Source organism: Mytilus trossulus, chromosome 6 (genome assembly GCF_036588685.1).
Source record: "Mytilus trossulus isolate FHL-02 chromosome 6, PNRI_Mtr1.1.1.hap1, whole genome shotgun sequence".
Taxonomy (NCBI): Eukaryota; Metazoa; Mollusca; class Bivalvia; order Mytilida; family Mytilidae; genus Mytilus; species Mytilus trossulus.
Genome location: NC_086378.1, coordinates 16,569,200 through 16,583,665, shown reverse-complemented (window position 1 = coordinate 16,583,665; position 14,466 = coordinate 16,569,200). Strand labels below are relative to the sequence as shown.

The 14,466-nt window shown below is 31.2% G+C and overlaps 1 protein-coding gene across 1 annotated transcript in view; it reads left to right on the top strand.

Moving 5' to 3' along the window:
* LOC134722360 (hemicentin-1-like) overlaps positions 1 to 14,466 on the top strand; it is a 108,627-nt gene that overhangs the window by 17,451 nt on the left and 76,710 nt on the right. The window contains exon 2 of the mRNA XM_063585975.1: positions 4,135 to 4,455. Within this exon, the coding sequence (XP_063442045.1) occupies positions 4,135 to 4,455 (321 nt within the window). The remainder of the gene's footprint in view (positions 1 to 4,134; positions 4,456 to 14,466) is intronic.

The window sequence follows — 14,466 nt, the reverse complement described above, 5'->3', positions numbered from 1 at the left end:
ATTACAGCTGTTCAACTGGAGGATGATGTAAAGTCATGTGGTAACAGCTAGACGATGTTTGACTTGCTTACATGTTTGGCATACTTAAACATTTACTTGCCATAAACCTTTTTGGTATAAGGAAAAGCAACTGTGTGTTGAAGATCAAAAGTCTGCTTATTTTGCATAATAATTATGCACTTTTTTTTTTAATTTGGTATCCCTCTCTATTCTGTTGTACCTTTTTACATGGTAAACACATTCTGTGTGTGACACTTAGCGGAAGCCATTTAATCATATCATTTTGTCAAACAATTCAATCAACACGTTTATTAATTAGTCCTTTGTTGTCGATAGCTATAAAATGCAATCAGCTGATTATTGAATTTCTGTCCAAATATTAATGAGATCAAGGTGAATTCCGAGTATTGTCTGATCGGGTAAAGTCTGAGAAACTCGAAAAAAGTAAATAAACAAGATGGCGGAAAATAAATCGTTATATATATTTCTTTTGCAAATTCTTTCGAAAATGACGAGTTTTTATCGCCGCAATTATTATTTGTTCGCAAATTACGAAAAAGGCGACTGCTAGCGGAAATCGTGCACACAGGATTATATACTAATCAGACTGAGCACTTTTAAAATAACATTTGTTATATTGTATCAGAAATTCAAGTATTTACGGATTAAAAATGAATAATTAATATGTGTCTTTTGACAGTAAATATTTTCCATAGAACCATAAACTCCGTTTGAGCACCGGCGTTTAATTAAGGTTCAAATATATAATTATGCACTATTTTCTATGACACAACCGGGTCCTGATAAATATTAGGACAAAACCAGTTCCTTCGCATTTACAAGACCGGGTCCATCCATTTTTTCATGACCTACGTTCCATGCACTGGAATACAAATGTTGGTGCTCAAAGCTCCAGGTAAATATCTTGTTTTATGTACAATGTGCACAATTTAAAAAGAAATAAAACAAATTCACATCAAGGTTCACCCAATTGATCATTGTGAAAAGCATTTTTACTTATTTGTCATTTAATCTGAAACCTGAAACGGTTGTAAATCTTAGGTCTCACAATCAAAAATAGTTATTTACATTCTTCGGATATAGGATATTATACACCTTTGATTCCGAATATTTTTGACGGGGTAGTTGAGAGACAATGAATAGACGAGCTTGGGTGATTTAGATTAACTGTTTTGATTTGAATACATTTGTACACCAGTTATCTTTATCGTATAAAAAGAAGAAGATTTAGTGTGACAACGAGACAACTCGTCATTCAAGTCACAATTTGTAAAATTAAAAGATTATAAGTCAGAGTATGTCTTCAACACGGATCCTTTGCTCACATCGAACAGAAAGCTATAACGATCCCCAAAATGACTAGTGTAACACCTTTCGAACACGGAAACAAACAACGGTCTAATATGTATACAAACGATAAACACTGATGAACCACTTCAACAAACAACAACCACTGAATACCAGGTTTCTGACTTAGAAGAGGTGCAAACAAATGCAACTGGTTCCGACCTTTTAATAAGTATCAACCTATGTTGTGTCATACTATTGTTTGTCTGTTTGTCTTTTTCTTTTAAAGTCATGGCGTTGTCAGTTTATTTTATATCTATCTGTTTATATGTCCCAGTCATATCTTTCGCACCTCTTCCCCCTTGCTTGAAACAATAGTGTTAAACAATTTCAGAAAGACAACCCTAACCTTGAACAAAAGGCCGCAACATGGAATTACGAACACATGTAAATGAAAATAATTTTGTTGAAAGTTGAACGTTGAACAACAGTAATGGAGAACTGTAAATTTATCATATGTCCTTAACCACAACATTCCGAGAAGTGTCTGTAACCCAAGGGAACAACACAATATTTTAAAAGTACACATTTTAAATCTGAAGTCATTAAATATTTTAAGATTATCTAAAAGCATACATAAAGATACGCGCGCGATAGAGAAAAAAGGATCTGTTTCATGCGTGAATTAATTCTTTAATTATAGTTTTTACGATATATAAATATTGAGGTTTGGAAACTAATCGCCTTTTTTGTTAGAACTTTAATTATACACTGATTAAACAGTTAACATTTTCGTATGCTTACAGTTTGTGTTTTTTCTTTCTTTCTGGTAATAGTTCAAATGTTGTTTTATTATTTTCTATACGAAAGTGAAAATGTAAAACAATACGAAAACACGTGTGAGTTGTAACATGTATTTATAATAAATAAATTTAATAGTAGTATACCGCTGTTCAAAACTTATAAATCCATGGACAAAAATCAAAAGCGGGGTAACAAACTCAAACTGAGGGAAACGCATTAAATGTAAGAGAAGAACAACAATACAACATTGAAATGTAACACACACAGAAACGGACTAAGCATATAACAAAATTATATGAGAATAAAAAATATAACAACAAAACCAAATACATGAATAAATAAGTACCGTGACACGTCTTATTGTAATGTGAATTTACTCTAAAAATAAGAGAAAACAAACTGCACAACGTTAAAATGTAATACACACACAAACGAACTATGATATAACACTGGCCATATTCCGGACTTGGTACAGGACATTTTTAAATAAAAAAATGGTGGGTTGAACCTGGTTGCGTGGCATCCTAAACCTCCCTCTTGTATGGCCATGTGAAATATAACATTAAAATGACAACACAACATTACAGGACTTCAATATAAATAAATTGGAGAACCTAATAAGCTAACAAAAGGCAACACGTTTTAAACTTTAATACGCCAGATGTGCATGTTGTCCACTCAACGCCAAGATACAAAAGTTTGAAAGCCGACACAAGTACAAAGTTGAACAAAATCGAGGACCAAAAGATAAAAAAAAACTGTACCAAAAAAGGCCAGGGTTTTCTCTTAGAACCAGAACATCCTTATCATTTAGAATAATTTATACTTTTCAAACAGTAAATATTTTAAAATGACTATAGAAAAGATGTACATGACAAACTGAAGTATTAACTAATTACAGGAAACACCTGAAATACATTACATAACTAGACAGTTGCAACACAAAAATTAGACACATCCGAATAAGTTTAAACCTCAACGCCAAGTGACGTCATATTTGAAATGGTAAAATATGACAAAAAAATGACGTCACATTTGAATTTGTAAATTAGATCATTAAAAATGAAAGCTGACGTCACATTTGAATAAATAAGATAGAATTAGGATTGATTTAGGATTATATTTGAACTAAATACTGATATTGCATTTAATGACAATGCACATTTTAATACTTATCAATAGCAAACTAAGGTAGCAATTAACTATATTATAAAGCTATGTCCGGTTTGTTTTGAATCTAACTTCGAACGTAAAACATCGTACTGATTACGTTGAACAACATCAAATCTAATAAATGAAGGCGGTGATCAATTTTCTTTACCATAACAACTGAATATAATAAAAAAAAGATGTCAACACATTGCCAAATCCGATGAGAATTAAAAATATAACATTAAACATTTAAACTAAATTAATAAATTTGGGATAGATAAGTACCGTAACACGTCTTATAGTAATGCGAATTCATACTCAGCAAAACGGTCACAATCGGAAATAAGTCACGTTTTGGTAATTAAAAGATTAGACGACATATTGACAAACCACAATCTACCATGTGGAAAAAGTGTCCATAGCTAGTTTAGTCAAAGACACATAGTATTGATACACCAATTCGCGATGGTGTCCATAAAATTTACGGAGTGTCAATTTCAATCTGTCCTCCATATAACTTTGTTGGAGCATTTTCTTCGCAAGGAGCACACTCCTGTATATAAAGTCCATATAGTGTTAACAAGCACGAGTTATTTTTTAGAGTAAATCATATATATGTAGTTGTATAAACATGTGATATGTACATATAGAAGTGTGATTATAATAAAGATTAAAAAAAAAGACAGCCAACAGGTAATGATAATATTTTAATATGGATCTTTTGGCATTGTGCAAAGCATTGTAATAGCATATAGAAAAATGAAAACAGTTCAAAATGATAACAAAAATATCGTTAACTTGTGGTATTATTCTAATGTTACACTACTTTCCAGTTATTTTTCTCAAATTATTTATTATCTTTACTTCCAGCAATAAATCTGACCTCATCATCTGGTATTGCTTCTGTTGGTGTTGACTTCACGCTATCCTGTAAATCGAATGTACTCAGTATTGTTTTCAATAGAGGTAGTAAACCTGAATGTATAATAACAGGTGCTAATCCAGATGGTACTTGTACTTTCTTTGGCGACTACAACAAGAGTTACAAATACCGATGTGATAATAGTGCGGGTGTGTACAACCTGACAATACCAAGCTCAGTTGACATTGACACTTTACATGGAAGTGAATGGCGATGTAGCGCACCATCAATACCCGCAAATTCACCAGTTTTTACGCTTATTGTGTACGGTAAGTCAAAAGTATTTTTTGTTAAAGAAAAAAAATATGTACAATGAAATAAAATTGAAATAAACAACACATATACATATTCATAAATATAACATATGATAAAAGGAAATTAATCCGATACTAAAGACAGTATACATATTATTTGATATCAATCAGTCTTTTAAATGAACCTAAAACAGTCTCCGGGACAAGTTTGCAATTCCGCTGAGTGAAAAAGTTGTTACCTTAATTTTAAGAGTAAAGTCAAAATAAAGTTGATAACTTGGTTGGTATTGGTTCCCTGATATTTGTCCTAAAAATTTTTGGCTCTAGCACTACTGTTGAAAAAATTATGCCCCTTTTTTCAACAATTTTCTCAGAGGAAACGTAATCTTCCTCAAGTGAAATCCTGAAGGAAAAAGATTTTTCCTCAAGGGAAACAGATTTCCCTTAGGGAATTTGCTGCATAATTATTTCCTTTGAGGAAATTCTATTTCCTTAGAGGAAGTTCTTTTTCCTTAGAGGAAATTCTTTTTCCTTAGAGGAAATTCTTTTTCCTTAGAGGAAATTATTTTTCCTTAGAGGGAATTATTTTTCCTAAGAGGAAATTCCTTTTCCTTTGAGGAAATGTGCGGTTTCAAATTTTCCTTCGAGGAAATTTGCAGCTTCAAATTTTCTTTTGAGGAAATACTTTTTCCTGTGAGGAAATTTGTAGCTTCAAATTTTCCTTGGAGGAAATACTTTTTCCTGTGAGGAAATTTTTGGCAAACACTTTTCCTTGGAGGAAAATTCAAGGCAACAAATTTCCTCTAAGGAAATTTCTGAAACATCAAATTTCCCTTAAGGAAAAGTTTTCCTTTATTTTTACTTGCTAAACATTTCTTCACTTTACCATGTATACAAACAGTATGAATATAATTATTACAAGGCTGTATATATAATTGATGCAAATGATATTTAAAACTTTAATAAATGTTTGACTCAACATTTTAATAACATTGAAAATTAATACAGTCTGACTGTTTAGATCTAGGTATTGTTTATACTTTTTACATAAATTTAACTTTGATTTATAATTTTGTTTTGGAGCAAATGATTCTGTTTTTTTGTAATTGTTTCAATGCGATACATTAATAAGCAACCAATTTGAATGTCATACCATTTGTGGTGTTCTAAAGAATGTGTTTATATATTTGCAGATTAAATAATGAAATAAACACTTTTCGTGTTATTTTAAATTTAAATTTTCTTCTGTTTCAGCTTGTGTACAGTTATTCAATCCACTACGTAAGAATTCAGTGAATACATTATTCCATTCACTAAACAATTCCCTTCCATTCTAAGAGAAATCATTTTTGCAAATTGTTCTTCAATGATCTTCTTCTGTATATATTTGATATGAAGGAGCGATGTAAATGAGTGGATACAACTGGTGTTCCTTTTTTTTAACAAGAAAATAGTATTTGTTCTGCATTCTCCTTTCTTTCGATATGTTGTTGCTTTTATGCAATAGTGTTTTTGTGTATCTATGATAGAACTCCATTTTGTTTATGGTCATTATCATGTGATAATGTTGAAATTTCCTATTTCTTTTTTGCAGTAAAGCACACATTCCATTTCAAATTAATCCAATTATGCACTATGTAAATAAATTTCAACTTTAAGTTTCCTCTTCAGTAATGACCTATTGATTATGAAAACCAAGATGTCTGATCACCTATTAATACACAAAATAAACAAATAATGGCAGAAATCAAGTATTATGCAAACTTGGTCAGATACCTATAAGTAAATTATATGCTATTTTTCTGGAGTGTGATAAAATTTCTTTTTTTAGCCCATTTTATGAATACACCCGTATTATTACAGCCTTTTGTCATCACAGGCTTTTTCCTATCATTGATAAACCTGAAAATCATAAACGACATTTTCTCAAATTAAAATATATAAATAGAGGTATTGATTTTATAAATTTGTCTAGCATATTCAATGACTATTCTGTCTATAGCTTAATACCTCCATATTTTGATAATATAGAACAACCCATTATTTCGTATTCTTATAAAAAAAACGAGCAGAAATTTGATTTTCAATTATACGTCAATTACAACAGACGTCAATATAGAAAATAATGTTCCTTCCACTTGAGATTGCGAAACATCTAGTTTTAAATATGTTCCCTATGGTCATGTTATCACAGGTCACCTCAACACCGTCGATGACCGTGAAGTCATAACTTTTCTAAAGAAAGGACCGAAATACCGTCCTCCATCTACAATAGCTTGAAAACAGTGTCGTCAGGTCATTAAAGACGTTCTGTCTGCCTATTGTAAAAATAGGTGCAAACGTGAAAAATCCGATAAAAAATCTTTAGACAGTTATTTGAATAAAATTATGAATACTGTTGATATTCGAATATCTCATTTAGAAAACAATTTTGAATTTAACAATAGGAACCATGATATACCCATTTCTAGAAAAAAAAATCAAGGTACTCGCAGAGCGGTTTGTGTTCGTACCGGCAGACAAGGCAGCAAATAATGTAGTGGTGGTGTGACGCATATACTACACGAAAGTTCTTCAAAACGAAATTATCAATTCCTCTACATTCAGGTCAGTGCGCATACCACTGCCACTGCCCAGCTTAAAGCATCTTCCGAACATTTGAAAGTCCCTACAATGTACTGGTTACCGAAATTACACAAAAAAACATGTAAATTCCGTTTCATCTCCGCTTCGAGTAAGTGTTCTACTACTAATCTATCAGTGCTTCTAACCACCTCCCTTACTACTATCAAAGAACTGGTTATTATTTTTTGTAATAAAGCTTATGAAAATAATGGTATAAAAAAATTTTTGAAGTGTTAAAAATTCTTTAGAGGTTTTAGATAAAATACATGCTTTCAATGGTCCTTACAATTCTGTTGACAGTTATAATTTTTCTACTCTGTACACTACACTTCCACACAATCTTATAAAGAAAAAGTTTGTGTATTTGATTAAATGGTCTTTCGAAAAATCTTATTGTAATTTTATTTGCTGTAACTCGTTTAAGGCCTTTTTCTGTAACGAAAAAAGAAAGTATGCTAGATACACTTACTGGAAATGTGAGGATATGATTGAAGCTTTAAACTTTCTGCTTGATAACATTTATGTTCGTTTCGGTGTATCGTCAGGTAGTAGGTATTCCTATGGGCACCAACTGTGCCCCTTTAATAGCAGATGTATTTCTATATTGCTATGAATCTCAGTTTATGACCAAACTCAGTAAAGACCCATCATTGTTACATTTGGTAGATACATTCAAACATACCTACCGTTATCTGGATGACATTTTGTCGTTGAATAATCCAGAGTTCTCTAAATATACTTAAGAAATTCACGAACTAGTATATATTTGTTTAGGGGCCAGCTGAAGGACGCCTCCGGTGCGGGAATTTCTCGCTACATTGAAGACCTGTTGGTGACCTTCTGCTGTTGTTTTTTTATTTGGTCGGGTTGTTGTCTCTTTGACACATTCCCCATTTCCATTCTCAATTTTATTACTTTAACTAAATCTTACGCAAACCGCAGCAGTTGTCCTTTTCTAGATTTAGACATTTCAAGTTCAAACGGGAAACTTCACACTAAAATTTACGACAAAAGAGACGATTTTTCATTTCCTATTGTTAATTTTCCTTTTTTAGACGGCGATGTGCCTTTGGCTCCATCATACGGTGTTTATATATCGCAACTCGTTCGGTTTGCCCGTGTGTGTTCTGATGTTACAGATTTTAACGAACGTAATCAATGCATCACTGGTAAATTGTTGTGTCAGGGATTTCGATACCATAAATTACTTAAAACGTTTACTAAATTCTTTCATAGATACAAAGATTTGATTAGTAAATTTTGCGATACCTGTAGAAAGCTTATTAAAAATGGTATTTCACATCCTAAATTTTATGGTAATATTGTACTTAAAGCGAGGAAATCACTGTGTGATCATCGTAAACTCATCGAACCTTTAAACAAACTTAAGTAAGGGTTATCGTACCAATATTGTAATTAGATCTCTGAATATAGTTCACATTGGCACTAATATTGATTTTGTCATTAGCAAATTAAAACATAACTAAATTTCATTATCTTTTGAGGCGAGATGTATAGAGACACAGACACGTTAATTTTTATTTCTATAGAAGTCGCTCTTCACTATACTACTACCTGTCGATACATTTATTTTTGGCATTGCACAAGTCATGTCTTCTTTGACTATTAATGACGTTAAAATACTAACTCCCTGTGATGTGTTTTAGTCGATTTTAGTCTCTGATGCATGATTTTTTTTATTATTAATTGGTTTTGGCTTTTAACTAGCTGTCAGTAACTGCGAGTACTCTCAAATCGTATTTTCTTGTTAATTCGACCTGTTGATACTGTTTATAATGCTTTTTTGTTATTTTTATTTATATGGATCTTGTCTGTATACCAGCTTTGATTATTTTTAATATCTTCAATTTTTCACTTATTTGTATAATCTCATTTGTATAAACTTCAAGATTATCAAAAAAACGTTTTTTTTCTAAAGTAAACTTTGATTGGTTAAATATTTATCATTGATGTCCTGTGTTTGAATGTGTTTGTTAGCTTTTTGGTCATGAATGTTTGTCTCTAATATTTAATTAACTGTGCATTTGTATTCAGATATCGCAGATCAAATTTATTCGTTCATTGTGTAATCATACGTTTTTTGATTGAGTTAAGTCTGCCAATTGATATTTTATCGTATGTTTTTCTATGTTGTGATGTTATGCTATTGTTTCAGAAAAAGGGAGAAGGTTTGGATCCATTAAAACGTTTAATCCCGCTGCAAATGTTTGCACCTGTCCTAAATCAGGAATCTGATATACAGTAGTTGTCGTTTGGTTATTTAATATATACGTGTTTCTCGTTTTGTTTATATAGATTAGACCGTTGGTTTTCCCGTTTGAATGGTTTTACACTAGTAATTTTGGGACCCTTTATAGCTTGTTGTTCGGTGTGAGCCAAGGCTCTGTGTTGAAGGCCGTACTTTAACCTATAATGGTTTACTTTTTAAATTGTTATTTGGATGGAGAGTTGTCTCATTGGCACTCACACCACATCTTCCTATATCTAAATAAAATATTATAAATGGAGAGAGAAACAGCAATAAATGTTTTTCATATGTATCTTTCCTTATTAAAATACATTAAGTAAACTTGAACTCGCGAAAAATAAATAACTGCGATGTAGACTAAAAAGTATAAAACGCCAAATAAAGTATTCGCGAAAAATTAGTTGATTTACAGTAGTCCAGTCCGTGTTTGCAGGAAATTTACATCATTGGTTGTCTGGTGGAGAGTTGTCTTTTTGGCAATCATACCACCTCCTATTTGTATATAACCTTGCCATATTCATATTGTGCCTGTCCAAAGTTCAGAGCCTGTAGTTTTTGTCAGTTTAGTCTGACACTAAAATTTAGTAGTTGTTGTTGTTGTTGTTTCATACCAGTCATATTTATTTTTTGTAATTCATTTTGTTATAAACAAGGCAATTAGTTTTACAGTTTGGATTGTATCAATGTTTCATCTTTAGGTCTTTTATAGCTGCCTACTTTGACTATAGTATAGGGTATGGATTTTCTCATTATTGAAGGTCGTAACAAGCCTACAATTGCTTTCAAAGGCCATGATAGTTTTCATATTCAATATACCACATCCATTATTTTTATAGTAATCATGATAATCATCTTTCAAGTTCAATAACTTTTGTAAAATTAAAAGGTGCCTTACAATTTAGGTTTAGTTGGCTTCTGCAAATTTTAAATTGCCTATCATTTCTGCTGTATATAATTTCACTGTATCTTCTATAGTTCTTGTCCTATACATAATAGAGTAAAAGTTGAATGACATCTTGCATCAATATTTATTTCTATTAAATGTACATTATGTATATTAATGTGTGTTTAATAAAAATCTGCACCATGAGTGCGTGATAAGCTTGTTGCCCTTATAGCTGGTCTTTAAGCTTTAAATGAATTTTAATGATCAATTAAAAAACTATGAGCACTGTGCAAATAAGACCACCCCCCACCCTCCAAAAAAAACCATAGACAAACAGTGGTATTCATTGACACAAAACATGTAGATAATTTGGCTCCATTTATAGATATATCTAAGTTTAAGGCTGAGATTTTTTTAACAAATACATTTCTAAAACCTTCCAAAGTTTTTGAAATGGAAAGATTTTAAATAACTTTCCAACAACTAAAGTTCCTTAAATCTGCATCTTATGAAAAAATATACATGATAAATAGGGAATGATACTTCAGCTTGCATATTATTCAAAGTTTTAAAGGAACATAACTGAAGAACGGTTACAGTTTTACTACCAAAATTTGAAATTGATCTGATTAAAATTGTTGTAAAATCTGATTGAAATTTGGTTGAGGGAAACTTTAGTTAGAAGGTTGAAATATTTTTTTTTCATTTTTAAAGAACATAACTATAGAATTTTGTAAAAGAGACACTACCAAAATTCAAAATTAATCCGTAGTTTGTGGTGATAAGCATTGTGTATTGATTTCATAACATTTGGTTGAGACAAACTAAAGTTTAGACAACAGGAAACCAAAAATTCAGCATATTTTTCCCATTTCTAAAGGGGCATAACTCTGATATTCTAAAACAGTAACACTGACATCGATCACTAAAATGGGTCATAATTATAAAAAGGGAGTTTATGTCAAGATATAAAAACAATTCACTAAAGTTTCATAAAAATTTGTGAAAGCATTCTTGAGACTATCCTAATCCCAAGTCATGATAGAACAATGACATAAATCAGATTTTTTTTTAAACTAAAAGGAAAATTATCATGATTATGTTATACAAAAACAATTCACCGAGTTTCATGAAAATTGCTCAAAGCATTATTAATAGTATACGTACTGGAAAAATCCCCCTTTTATAAATAAAATCCCTACATTCAGTGTATGTAAAGTGCGGATCCTAAAATATCATTTTTACTGTATATGCCATAAATGTCTAATGTAGAATGATAAATAAACAGACGAACTTTTTTTAATTTTTGAAGAAAATGTAGAAAATTAGTTAAAATGTATATGTTCAAAAATACATAATACTAATAAAACAAAGTAAGAGATGCGAGCGGGGTCTTATCGCGCCTATAGCCATCCAGCTGTGAAATATATACCAAAATAGGTGAATATTTAGGACATTTCACGAACAGATCGTGCAGGTGCTTTATAACTAACAGGTGAGATGTTGTTGCAGTAAAAAATATTCATTTTAATACAATTATTAAAGTTGTATAACGTAGAATATGTTTTGTCATTCAGTTTCTTCATATTTGACTAAATTCCACTATGATGATTTCGTAATGCTAGTCATGTTTACTGTCGAATAATGATACTATTCTTTCATTTTTACTGTGGAGCGAATCATTAGTATTGTATATGCGGTGCATTTTCACTGTATAATTTTATTTTTTTATCTATTACAGCTCATTTCTTTAAGCATGTAGAGCAAGACTTTAGTTGATTTGCTTGCTTTTTTTATTGGATAGTCATTATGATAACACCCAATTTAATTCAAATATTAAAAATACAGGTTAAACTATGCCTATTCATATTGTTTAAAAATGTCAATCTTATTTACAAAGTTTGTATAAACAATTATACAAACAAAGCAAGCAAGCCAACCAAAGTTTTGCTTTACATGCATTAGGAAATTAGCTGTAAAGCCTTAATTTAGCCGACTTGCTCAAACAATAGATAAAGTAAGAGAAAGATTTGATAAAATTTAACTTACGGAGGAAAGTTTGGTTTTAAAACACTCTAATAAATTCAATAGAAATAACATTTATTTCAAATAATAAATAAAGCGTATAGGGATCTTTATCCTTATTTTTTTATCCATTTCCATGACCCTTCACCACTAATTACGTACATCTTGATATAGATTGCACCTTTGTTTTCCCGTTTAAAAGGTTTGACACTGGAGCCCTTTATAACTTGCTGTTCGGTGAGAGCCAAGACTCCATGTTGAAGACCGTATTTTGACGTATAATGGTCTCATTGTCACATACGACATCTATATATGGCTATAAAACAAAACGAGACGGGATAAAAAAAAATCTACGCTACTTTTTTAATATATTTATAATGGGCTTAATATGAGTCAAAATAGAGTAAAATAGTGGGTCGCATTTGGGTATAAGCGTCACGCCGAATTGACGATTTTTTGCAAGCGTGACAGGTGAAAGTCAAATGATTGTGTAGTGAAAAACGGGAAATGAATTCTAGCGGGACACGGATAATTTCAAAAAATTAGAACTGCATAGTATAAGCGGGATACGGGAATCTGACAAAACAATAAGCGGAATACGGGAATCTGCCAAAACAGTAAGCGGGATCCGGGATCAGAACCCCCCAATGAGACCCCAAAATAAGATATTTTTGTATATTCATCCTATTGTTGCAGTCATGCCTTTAATAACAAATGTATCCGATGCATGCATTTTTTTTTAATATTTTTGGTCCCTTTTTCAATTTTATTGGGTCCAAATTTATAGACAAAAGTCTTTTAATATAGATATTTGGAATTCGTTGACATGCTGAATCTTACCGTGTATCTAGTTTGGGGATCTTTTCCCTAGTTAATGAAATAGCCCACATAGAGTTCCAAAGTGTATAAAATCAACAAGAATGAATTGTAGCATGCATTTCGTGTACAATAACCCAAATGTGTATGGTTTTACCTCTGCGGAATTATCCCGATTCGCGGATCTAGAATTTTTCATAAGTAGGGGCCCACTGACTGCCTAAGAGGGCCCGCTGCTGTCACGCTCCAGTGATTCCCTATATAAGTTAAAATCAAGGAGAAACGTAATCTGAAGAATACAATATGACATTTTGAGAATCGCTTTTGTTACAAGTTTGAAAAGCTATATATTTGATGAAGAATGAATAAGGAGTTTGTATTTCAATTTGAAAATACATGTATCATAAATCCTAAAGTCATCAACTAAGTTTTTTTTCATTTGTTGCAAGTGCATTTATCACATAATTCTACAATAAAAATTCCTCGCATCTTTGAAAATTCTACATTAATTTATAACACTTATTTGAACTTTAATGCTATGTTTGTATATTATAAAGACATATCACAATGAAAATATGTTAAAACTTTACTTAAAATCCTTTAACTTGATATTTTCAAAACGTAAACAAATAAAGTTTCCCCATGATCCTTTATTCTACAATAGACATACCCGCATATAACAGTAAACATGAACTAGCTGGATTCGCACTTTATATACACTGACATTTGTAACTTTAAATTAAAAATTTAAAATCCCTAAAAATTAAAAAGGAGCTTAATTATCATGATTATAATAATAGATCATTCACCAAAGTATTATGAAAATTTTATTATTAATGTATTTTAATTCCAAGACTATCTAAGACATGGTTTGTTTGAATTTAAAAAGTTGGAATAAAGTACCTGCTAGAATTCAGGAGAATTAGACCAAATCAGGCTATCTTCTAGATTATCAGACAATCGACTGTAGAAAAGGAATTTTCTTTTTTCTTATTTAGCTATTTGTTATCTCAGTCCTTCATATATGAACTAAGCCATTTTTTCACATAGTTTTTTGGTCTTTTCTCTCTTGTTATTTAACATAACAAAAAAAACCAAAGTCAATGTAAGAAAAACTGACAATGCCAAGGCAAAACATAAGATGCAGAAACGACTTTTTAATTAGTCTGTATACCGGACCCCTTCTCTATTTTGGGATTGAAAAAAAAATCTAAAGTTAAACATGCGGTTTTGAGCCTATTTCTTCATTTTAATTTGGTAACACGTTAAGCCATTAGTGACACTAATATGGTATATTACCAATAATAAGGCCATATATTTCGGTGTGTAGAGATACCGCAAAAGACTTCTTAGTGCACTAAGACGAACATTTTTGCATTAAGGACACTAAAACGATGTAGAACAT